At 48.5% G+C, this 10,629-nt stretch overlaps 4 protein-coding genes across 4 annotated transcripts; 1 reads left to right on the top strand and 3 right to left on the bottom strand.

Moving 5' to 3' along the window:
- Positions 1-80: 80 nt before the first annotated feature.
- On the bottom strand, positions 81-1,020 carry EDB91DRAFT_1038236 (uncharacterized protein; the record flags this gene model as incomplete). The annotated part of the gene is made up of 4 exons (XM_041312845.1): positions 81-316; positions 372-626; positions 761-888; positions 944-1,020. Coding segments are annotated over 4 exons (696 nt in total), but the record flags the coding sequence as incomplete, so codon positions are not given.
- Positions 1,021-1,656: 636 nt separating this feature from the next.
- EDB91DRAFT_1175061 (uncharacterized protein) lies at positions 1,657-4,174 on the bottom strand. Its single transcript, XM_041320351.1, has 7 exons — positions 3,818-4,174; positions 3,655-3,759; positions 3,175-3,596; positions 2,905-3,124; positions 2,043-2,852; positions 1,838-1,988; positions 1,657-1,783 (listed from the first exon to the last, which is right to left on the bottom strand). Exons 2-6 carry the CDS (start codon positions 3,754-3,756, stop codon positions 1,953-1,955), a joined length of 1,590 nt encoding a protein of 529 aa, XP_041169588.1. The 5' UTR covers positions 3,757-3,759; positions 3,818-4,174; the 3' UTR covers positions 1,657-1,783; positions 1,838-1,952.
- Positions 4,175-4,662: 488 nt separating this feature from the next.
- Positions 4,663-6,768, bottom strand: EDB91DRAFT_1063991 (major facilitator superfamily domain-containing protein; the record flags this gene model as incomplete). The annotated part of the gene is made up of 10 exons (XM_041314650.1): positions 4,663-4,804; positions 4,855-5,113; positions 5,171-5,426; positions 5,479-5,861; positions 5,915-6,038; positions 6,093-6,199; positions 6,254-6,370; positions 6,422-6,483; positions 6,533-6,586; positions 6,644-6,768. 10 exons carry the CDS (start codon positions 6,766-6,768, stop codon positions 4,663-4,665), a joined length of 1,629 nt encoding a protein of 542 aa, XP_041169587.1.
- A 949-nt stretch (positions 6,769-7,717) lies between these two features.
- EDB91DRAFT_1331401 (P-loop containing nucleoside triphosphate hydrolase protein) lies at positions 7,718-10,561 on the top strand (the record flags this gene model as incomplete). Its single annotated transcript, XM_041325387.1, has 12 exons — positions 7,718-7,748; positions 7,979-8,055; positions 8,117-8,228; positions 8,276-8,462; positions 8,516-8,597; positions 8,647-8,735; positions 8,782-8,869; positions 8,921-9,095; positions 9,147-9,304; positions 9,367-9,900; positions 9,956-10,076; positions 10,131-10,561. The coding sequence occupies 12 exons, from the start codon at positions 7,718-7,720 to the stop codon at positions 10,268-10,270; spliced, it is 1,794 nt and encodes a 597-aa protein (XP_041169586.1). The 3' UTR covers positions 10,271-10,561.
- Positions 10,562-10,629: the final 68 nt, after the last annotated feature.

Here is a 10,629-nt window from a genome sequence, read left to right as displayed (position 1 = left end):
TCATCACTCATCCAACCGCTGTCACCGCCGCCTCTCTCACGACCCGTATGCAGGACCTTCAGCGGATTTGTGCTCCGCACGTCCCAGATGGCGATAACGCCTTCTTGACAAGCAACAGCGAACTTGAGTCCATCGGCGCTCCATGCGGTGCTAAAGGAAGCTACCAGAGAGAAGGGGTGAACGGAGACGGGAGGAGGGACCTGTAGTGTTGTAATGCGATTGAAGGCAAGCTGGGCGCTGCCTGAAAGGGAATGGAGGTAGATCCGGGGAGAGTCTCCGACTGAGAGTAAGGTCCGACCATCAGGCGATATTGAAGCTGTGCATATCCCGCAGAGTTAAGTTAAATCCTCACATGGGAAACGATAACGTACAGTGATTCACAGGCTCTTCGAGTCTAAGGGTCCCACAGCACCTGAGGTCTTGTGGTTTGCGGAGGGGAACATCGAAGAGGCGAACTGTCCAATCATTATTACTCACTACGAGTCGAGGTTCCTGAGAACCACCGAATGCGCGTGCAAGGAGAACAGAATTGTTGATGCTTCCACTGAGCTTGCGCGAGAACTGCCAGAGCGCACGGGTGCGCGATGGATTGTGAAGTGAGAGGTGGATCTCAGTGTCCTGACCACCTGCTGCGAGGAGAGTTTGAGGGGAGTCAGAAAGAGTTAATGAGGAGAGGGTGTTTGGGGTAAAAGTGAGATCGACGATTGGCCTTGGTGCCTAGGAGCCACACATGAGAATCGTCCTGCGAACCTTGCATCACATAAAGGCAAGTATGAACGTAAACGCACCACTTCAGGAGCATGAAGGTCATGCTCAATAACCGAAGTCCCTTGAATATAATTGACGATGCCTGCCTCACGCGGACATATGATTAAATCTCGAAGCTGCCTGCACGAGTGGGGTTAGTGGCAAATCGGAACAAAGATGTGAAAATGAAGCATACACATGACCGATTGTAACCTCTGCTGGTGCGATGACGCTTGGAGTCGTCGATGCCAGCAACGACGAGGTGCGAGCCATGACTAGTAGGACAATAGTGGCAAGCTCCTGCGTGTGACGTTGAGAACATCCAGCTACAAACGCGGCCCGCTCCTTTAACATGCCACGTGCTACACGTGATCCACTGCACACTGGCAGGCCCCAAAGGCTAAGGCCATACTTCCAAGTACTTCCACCTCCTCAACTTCAATCAACTCCTAGTCATCGTCGATAGTGGGTGTGATTGGTGGAATAATTACGCGTCACCCAAGAGGAAGATTATACTGGTTTGCCCCATATGTATCTTTTGTTCCCATAAGAGCAGGAGGCACGTACCGGTAGTCCTCCTATAGGGCAGAGTCTTTACCGAACGCTCCCAGTGACTGAGTGGCTCAGTGCTTGGAGTCTCCGTTAATGCGAATGAGCTAATTTTGTGGATTCTTCACGGAGGGCTATTATTCAGTGGGTCCTCCTCCAGCTGTGTTGATCGAGAACTAGACTTTGCGTCGTCTGTGACACACCGCGGTGTAGCATCGCTCGGGAGAGCCTTGAGATTGAAGGTCATGGGAGGGTGAGACGGAATTCTAGTGTGAAAGAAATTTTGAGGTAATTATTACAACACACCCTCGATATACTGATGCTTCGGAAACGAACAAGCTTAAAGTTGCCTTTTTAACACGAGCACCTTCCAACAACCTTCCAAGTTCCTCATAATACTTATGATTCCTTTGATTTGCAACAGAAGACAGTGCGAGGTACCGCAGGTATTTGTTCTCTCCAGTCACGGCTTTGGTTGTCGGCCTTGGTATAGTTTTTTTCAGTCTGGTTCGAACTCTTCCGCTGACGCATGGTTTCTTAGCTTACGGTGACCACTGACCTAAATTGTCTCTTCATGCTATTAGATAAGCTCTTCAGTCACAGAGATCAGTGCTCCAGAACCTGATCTATCATTAGTTCTCCAGGTGCAGAATCGACTACAGATACATGTAATACCACATTTTCTCATAATACTGCAGATTAATCGTCAGCACGTTTGTCGATACCCATTCATTTGAATGACGTACAGAGCCTAGTAAAATTCCGTCCTCACCTATCACCGCATGCGTGAGTGGCCGTTTGTGGGGAGGTAGATATGCTGTTGCTCTTCTGACCGGAAGGCTTGTAACGACTTCATTCTTTACCGTCCCGGGCAGAGTATCAAAGCTCTCCTCTTCCAAAACATCCCACACGTATCCCTCAGATGCCGGTACATCTCGATTTGCGGCATACTGGTTGAAATCCAATATCTCAATCTCCTCCCCAAGGGCTTCAGTTCTTCGTATTTCAAGGTATTTCATGCCATAGACTGTGCGCTGCCACGTCTGGTGGGAGTAAAGTCCGCGCATACGGGTTCCGGACGGTCCCCACTCATTCCAGGGCACTTTGAATTGGTTCTGAGAACCAGCGCGCTTGAGCTGCTTCAGAATCGTCGACAAAGGGACAAACAAGAGCGTGTAGTCATCCTTGTCGTCATCTTCGTCTTCATCTTGGCTTTGCGAGGAGATGAATCTAAGTGTAAACATAAACAACCTGTCCGCCTGCGTGACACAAAAAGGCACAGTGTTTCTGCGGGGTGCACTCCAGTTCAGCTCTGGATCCATGCGAATAAAGAATTCACTGATTCCATGGAACGACGGAGGAATCTGAAGTCCAAGTAGGAAGTCCATTCCCTTGAGCTGCGTATAGCCAAAAGCTTTCTTGAGCTTTGTGCAACTGATGACTTGGATCTGCGCGGTCCGCTGCGTCACGAGGTTCGTGAGTAGCAATAGATCTTCTGTGATGAACGCGAAGTCCAGAATGATTGGATATTTGGGTTTTCCCGGCGAACGGACGAACTGGATCATCGGAGTCAGTATCGAGGAATCATTTGACTAGAAAAACACTGACTAGTTCGCGGGTCCCCGTTGTCCAGTCCCAGATCAAAAGATCAACCCTTCTGGAACTAATGTCCTGCAACAGGACGCCGACACGATGTCCAAATATACGCGTGGATACGGAATACCTGTCTGTTTGACCTAATGGATCATGTACCAACTGTTGACCGCAAGATAGAGGATGGCTATGGCCAGTTGCTAGGTCAAGCGTATGAACAATGCATCGTGCGGGACTGTAATACGCATCAGCGTCGGCACTAAAAATGACAAGGTGCAAGCCTACACTAGCTCCACTAGGACAAGTAGCCCCTGCGAAGGATCATGAACCCAATCCTGTGCTGCAGAGGTCAGACACGTAATATCAAGGTCCCAACGTTGCTCTGGGATGCCCCGAATTTTTGATGGCATCTGAACACAAGAGAACGCAAGGGCATCTTCGCGAAAGACCGCCTGGAAGAGCACGCCCCCGCTGAACCCCCATCTGTATCCCTCAGTGCTGCGTCCAGACAAGAAAGGGTGACAGGCGTAGAAAGTAGAGAATGAAAGCTTCTTCCATCCTGCTTGGTACTTTTGTAGTAAGGCCAGACGGTCCACTGACAGACTTGAATTACTACTGCAATCTTGTAATCCCTCAGCGAATAGCTCGATTTTGTATACGAAACGCGCACTAGCGCTGATCAACTCGTTAAACAACCTGCAGACCTGCAGGGACGTAAGCGATTAGGAGTGAAGCTTGAAGATTAAAGAGGTAAATACATTCCTGTTTGCAACTGAGCAGAGATGGGGTATCGAGGTGATCAAAGACGATCAACATCAACCAATTTGGCAAGGGGCAATCTGGAGCGTTAGACAGTTCAGAATTCATCTCCTGTTATTCAATTGGTGAGTTGCACGGCTGGAAGGTATACTTGGCAGGATTGGCTTACAGGACATTCAGTTGGGGTTGAGAGGGGATCCGAAAATCATGGGCAGGGACGAAGGATTTCATAGACTCGGGGGTCGGACAAGAGTCGGATATGAATATACTTTCCTGCACATTGCGTGAGGTGATGACTATAACTCGTGACAGGAGAAGCTTGGAGGTGTCGTAATATTAATAAGGCTTGAAGGCAACTCTCTACACAATCACACTCGTCTAGATCACTTCATACGTACCCTGGCAACCTTACGTGCTCATCAGGTTATCTGCCTCGCAACCTCCAAGAACAAAGGGCCAAAGCTTCCCTTTCAAGTCGTACATGTCCAAGTCACTGGCATGCCGCGGCGGCATCCTTGGCAGCGAGGCCTTTTAATCGTTTATTATATAGAGTTTGTCACTCGCTCTATAGTTAGGTTTCAATCACATCATATTCCTGTTTCGCGACTCGACCACTCCAGTTCCAAGTTTCCCCTGTCGATAAACACTCTGGTAGCTCGTGTTCGTTGCACGGGGTTTCGCAAGCCTGAGGTCAATACGTCCGGTTTCTCTAGGGCCTTAATTATAATAAATTGTCGATGATCAATGTAAGCACACGAAAGCAACCTAGCCATGCTAATGATCGCAGACTTAAAACAATACTGAGGCCTGAGGCTGCACAGAGATTGGTGGTCTGTCTATTCCGGACCACTGGTGTGGAACAAAGTCGACTGCTGAAGTAGTTCGTACTCTTGTTCAATCACCTAATGATATGATTATAAGAAGCATATACCGAGGAGCTAAACGATACATAGACAATAGTCCATGCTAAAGAAGTGAAAAAAAAAACACAATCCAGAGCACAATATTATATGCTTAGGAACTCGCTCCCGGGACGTCTTGGATGTAACCTTCCTGCTCCTCGTTCGAGATATCTTCGAGCGTTCTCTGCTTTGTCTCAGGGAGGAGCAGTGTAGAGAGGACACCGGTCAACATAAACGCAGCAAATATTTCCATACTACAAAATCAAAGTTAGTTTCCGAACGAGAGAAAATTCGAGCCGCTCACATGTGTTGCACGAATCTGTTCGGGCCACCAATGTTAACTAGCGTAGCAAAGCCGACTTGGGAAATGATAGCTCCAAGCTTGCCCGTGGCGGCAGAGATACCGTGGGCTGTTGAACGGTAACGAGTGGGGAAAGCCTCTCCCGGGATGACGAAAGTGGTAGTGTTAGGACCGAAGTTTTGGAAAAAGTTGGCGAGGCAGTATAGGAAGACAAAAGCCTTCGTGCCCGCGACGGTGGCATTCATGGCATCATAAGCGAAACCTGTCGATTGTCAGTCCGTGTATATATGATGGCTCTTGGCGGTTGGAATATACGGACCCATGATGGCGAAAATGATGGTGAGCATGATGAAGCCCATCAATTGGAGGGGCTTGCGACCCCAGGAGTCGATGACAAGGAAAGATGCCCAATATCCTGGAATCAAGCCCGCCACGGAGAGGATGAGGTTACCAACACAAATGTTGTACAAGTTCTCGTAAACGTAGAGTGACGAAGTTTTGTTGATGGTGGGGCTACCAAAGTTGATTGCCGACAAAATGATCGAGCTGTTGAGACCAAGGCCATAGAAAGCGATCTGAACACGAAACTTAACTTGTAACCACAAAAAGAGCTAAATGAGGACTTACATCGAGAGCGAACCAGGAGTAGGAGGTGCCGATCAGGACTTTCATGTTCTTCCATTGGCCGAAGTATGCAGCAAAGTCTGCGGGAGTTGCCTTCGGGGCCGTAACGCGTTGCACCGGGGCATTTTCGTGATCGAAGTGCCTCCCGGATGTCAATACGTTTTCAATATCTGCAGTGGCTTGTGCGACATTGCGTTCGACATCCATGGTGAAACGAGGGGTCTCTGGGATAGTGAGACGGAAGTAGAGTGCGATAACACCAGGGACGCATCCCAGACCTATCATGAGACGCCAGATATAATCGACAGGAACAACGCAAGGGAACGGGGCGTTGAGAATAGAATTCTTGTATGCCTGGACGACGATGATACCGACCAGGGAAGAAGCTGCGCTCGGGATGCATTAACAAAATCCTTTTGAAAGAAAATTATCAACCAACCAAAATAACCCCATCCTTGCGCAGCGAATACGGCAGTCATGAGACGACCGCGTGAACGTGTAGCGGCGAATTCTGAGGAAATGATGGCACTTAAAGGGTAATCACCTCCTATGCCAACACCCATCTATGGATAGGAAGTTGAGGCACAGACTTTTCAAAAGCAGATTTTTGCGCTTACAACGAAACGCCAGACGATAATCACGCCAATAGCGCTTACTGCTGGGGCTTGGCCTGCGAGAGCCTGACCGAAACACGCAACAATCATCAACATGAGCTCGACACCATCTATCACACATTGGTTAATGAAGGTGGCTGGCTTAGACATATAATTTCACTCACACATCCTCTTACGGCCCAAAACATCTGCGAGCCATCCGAAAAGGAGTTGACCAACCAAGTTACCAACAGGGGTTGCTACCTTGACACCCAAAGATTGCTGGGTATTGAGCTGGTTATCTGTCTCGCATTTCATACAACACCCTCAGAACATAGCAGCGGTATGCTCACTTGCGTGACCGTAGACATAGCCTAACATTGTGGCGGCGATGTTGATGGCAAAAATGTCGTAGCTGGTGGCAGGTGAGCGGAAGAGTGCTGTTACACGATATAGAAACTTACGCATCGGTAAAGAAACCTACACCGGCGACTAGGCAAACCTTGACATGGAACCACCTATGTAGGGACAAATGGATTTCTGCAGAACTTGAGTTAAGATTCTGTGAAACTTACGAGAAGGGTGCTTCATCGATTTCTGCCAGAGCAGCGCGACGGCGCTTGTCAAGCACGGCTACGGTAGTCGGCCTCTTCTCGTGGTACGATTCCTGACTGGATTGGTGGTCAGGGTTTGTAGCCATTGCGAATAAAGGTCCCTGAGATTGGGGGAAAACCTGCAGCTGTTACCCGCCCACCATTATCATTTATACGTCGGGATGATGCCCACATTCTCAGGCCAAAGAAGAGTGATCGTACCCGCCCCACATTGGTGTAACGTTTGTATGATAGCCCCGTTCTTAGGCGGGCACGTTCGTACGCCTGTAGCCAATAACTGCCCTCAGGATTCAGGTACACTGCTATGGCCGTGACCTAATGTCAGCATTTTTTTAGACCGTGCGAGAACCTCTGGTCCCCTGGGTAAGCATTAAGTTTACCTGGTCTGAATGCGGTATGTATTCGGAGGTCCGTAGAACGTTTGTACAAAGCCTGTCAGATGAGACTCGGATCAGCAAATAACTGCTGCATTTATAGTAGAACGTAGGTCGGACAGCACTCGGAGGTGGGAGATCTACAGCTTTGAAGTTTATAATGATCTTGTTACCTTGACCAAGGTCACCGGGAGAGGCGTAAGAAGAAGAAACGAATATCTTCATTCATCCAACATTCATCCAATAGCGGTCCGTCTAGTAGGGGAGACTAGCATAATTGCGGCGCGAGACTCCGACAAAACCGCGATGATGTGTGTTTGACGTGTGCACGACCGTTCTCAACAAGGTTCCCGGCGCACGAAGCTGACAGTACATGCAGTGGAAGGGACAAATATATCTCGAAGATCTGGAACGTAGGACTCCTTGATGGCAGTCCTCAAGAGGACAAACACAGGACAACAATTTTCTTGCTCAAGACCTGGACAAGCCGAAGTAGGCCGAAGCCACAGAGCTTTCGGAAGCATCGGAATTACGATATTATTACACTCTTGCCTACGTTGTCGACAGCGTCAAGGCCCATTTATTCGTCCATGTGGATAGGAGCGCCTCTCAGGTACTGCGTCATTCGTCTGTCGTTCGGCAACCCTTCGAGCGTTCTCTAATGCCTGCTACCTCCCCGCGGCTTATCTCACGTCCCATTCATGAATTGAATGGGAGGTCTGTGAAGAGCCTATATGCGCGCCCTCCTTTTTTCAAGCCGAAGCCTTCAATCTCAACATTCACATCCTCTTCCATTCTTCATGCGAATGACGCGCCTCCAGGCCACTAGGCAGGCTAATGTTCCGAAGTCGGTTGATTCCGATAATGTATCCGTGAAAGACCAGAGAAGAAAGGACTGGATCATTGTCAAAAGACTCATGAGTCACTGTCTGGCCGAAAAATGACTGGGGCACACGTGGTCGTGTTGTACTTGGATTTGGACTTTTGATTGCTGGCAAGGTTCGGTGTACCCTACAGGAACACCAGGGTGTGACTGAATCTAGGACGTGTCTTTCATCAGGTGTTAAACGTTCAGGTGCCACAGCTATTCAAGTCCGTGATTGATGCGTTAAACCTAGACGCAATGGCCGACTCTACGGTATGGGTCGTTGCAGGTTCTCTCATCCTCGGATGTGAGTCCAAAGCTATGTGAGACCATTACTTCTTATAAATCTTTCAGACGGCGCTGCTCGTACGGGAGCTACGTTATTTGGAGAACTACTGAACGTCGTGTTTGCAAACATCGGTCAACAAGCGGTCCGCAAAGTTGCTCGAGAGACTTTTGAACATCTCTTGAACTTGGACCTCAAGTTCCACCTCGCACGACAAACTGGTGGGCTTACGCGTGCAATTGACCGTGGTACCAAGTACGTTACACACTTCAACAGGATAGCATAACTTTGACAATGTCGTGTCTCAGGGGTATCACATTCATGCTTCAGGCTATCATTTTCCGCATTGTTCCGACTGCCCTGGAGATATCTATGGTTTGCGGAATACTCGTGAGCAAAGGGCAGATTCAGCTTGCTTCGATACTCACCACTGAAATAGACTTGGAAATTTGGTTGGGACTTTGCCGCAATCACCGTCACTGCTTTAGCTGCATATACTTGGTTCACCGTTCGCACAACCTCATGGAGGTCAGAGTCATTTATTTTATGTGACCGCTATATTCAATCTCTTCAGAACGCAATTTCGCCGCGATGCGAATAAAGCGGACAATAAAGCTGCGACCGTAGCAATCGACTCGCTCATCAATTACGAGGCAGTGAAGGTATTTCTTCATTGCATGTTTTCATTCTTTTTCGCATAAACTCTATTGCAGCATTTCAACAATGAGAAATTTGAGATTGCGCAGTACGATAAACATCTCAAACAACATGAGAAATCTTCCGTGAAGATCACCACGTCTTTGGCCTACCTGAATTCTGGACAGAATGTAATTTTTTCCACGGCATTGACGGCTACAATGTTCCTTGCTGCACAAGGCGTCATGAAAGGTATGTTCGGCCAAAGTCTCATAACGCACCTTTAGTCTCAGGCGAGATCAGGGACCATGACTGTTGGTGACCTTGTCATGGCAAACCAACTAATTTTCCAGCTGTCACTTCCCTTGAACTTCCTGGGCAGTATTTATCGCGAGCTGCGTCAGAATCTCTTGGACATGGAAGTCTTGTTCAATATTCAGACTGAAAATGCTCCCGCCAAGGTACGCTCTAGAGCTCGTTCATCATCTCAAGTTTTTTGCTGACATCTTTTCCGCTCGCAAAGGATAAAGTAGACGCAAAACCCCTGGCATTGAAAGGCGGCTCCATCCGTTTCGAGAACGTGAACTTTGGTTATCATCCAGATCGGCCTATCTTCCGCAACTTGTCCTTTACCGTTCCTGCGGGCAAGAAAGTGGCCATAGTTGGCCCGTCCGGGTGCGGCAAGTCCACGGTCTTCCGTCTGCTATACCGTTTCTACGATCCATCTTCTGGTCGGATTTTCGTAGATGACCAGGACATTCACGACATTCAGCTCCAGAGTCTTCGGGAATCTATTGGCGTAGTTCCACAGGATACACCGCTGTTCCATTCTGACATCATGCACAACGTGCGGTACGGTCGCCTCGATGCCACAGACGACGAAGTACAAGCGGCTGCAATGAAGGCAAGCGTTCATAACACAGTCGTGGGCCTTCCGGAAGGCTACAAGACCACGGTCGGCGAGAGAGGTTTGATGATTTCTGGAGGAGAAAAGCAGCGGTTGGCGATCGCACGTGTGTTGCTGAAAGATCCTCCGATCCTCTTCTTTGATGAAGCTGTAAGCTCCTGTGCACTGCTTTTCATATCGTGTATTCCTTGACCCCAATTTTCAGACGTCAGCCTTAGATGCTCACACGGAATCAGAGCTCATGCGGAGCATCAATACCACGTTGCTGGACAAGGCACGGACAAGTATATTTATTGCCCATAGACTCCGCACCGTGGTTGAAGCAGGTGAGCATCACTTATGCTCTATTGTTGCTTGCGCATCCTGATGATTTTGTCTAGATTTGATCATTGTACTCAAGGATGGTCAGGTTGCGGAACAGGGTACCCATGAGGAGCTATTACGCCTAGGCGGTTTGTATCATAATATGTGGGTCCAGCAGGCCTCTGATAATTCATTGGAGAGCTTGGCCGAGTCTTAAGCTCGGAGCCAATGCTATTATTCGGTTGCGCCGGTTCCTGACTCCATGGACAACATCACCTCAAAATCCATAATGCAATTCGCAGACAGACATTTATAGATTTTAATTTAAAGAGCACATCATCTGATGTTGATGGATTTGCGATGTGCATGGACTTCCCATGATCATTTTCCCGATCTCATGTGGTCGGTCTCACAGCATCACAAACAGTTGTCTTGGCGGGGTGATAGCCTCTAGTATTTGTCGTATTTGTTGCATTTGAGGCTGGAGAAAGCTATTCACGGATGTGGTGTGAAATATGGCCATGGTTAGGGACCCGTCAGGAATGAATCTCATCAATGTCATCATCACTTAGAACC

Source organism: Suillus paluster (genome assembly GCF_016628075.1).
Source record: "Suillus paluster strain FC165 chromosome Unknown EDB91scaffold_175, whole genome shotgun sequence".
Lineage (NCBI taxonomy): Eukaryota > Fungi > Basidiomycota > Agaricomycetes > Boletales > Suillaceae > Suillus > Suillus paluster.
This window is presented reverse-complemented; position numbering and strand designations above follow the sequence as displayed.

Coding starts and splice junctions, on each gene's coding strand:
- EDB91DRAFT_1175061 (XM_041320351.1), bottom strand. CDS start 3,756: ATGAATTCTGAACTGTCTAACGCTCCAGATTGCCCCTTGCCAAATTGG. Junction 3,597..3,654: donor CATCTCTGCTCAGTTGCAAA/CAGGAATGTATT, acceptor CTTACGTCCCTG/CAGGTCTGCAGGTTGTTTAA. Junction 1,989..2,042: donor ACGGAATTTTACTAGGCTCT/GTACGTCATTCA, acceptor ATTAATCTGCAG/TATTATGAGAAAATGTGGTA.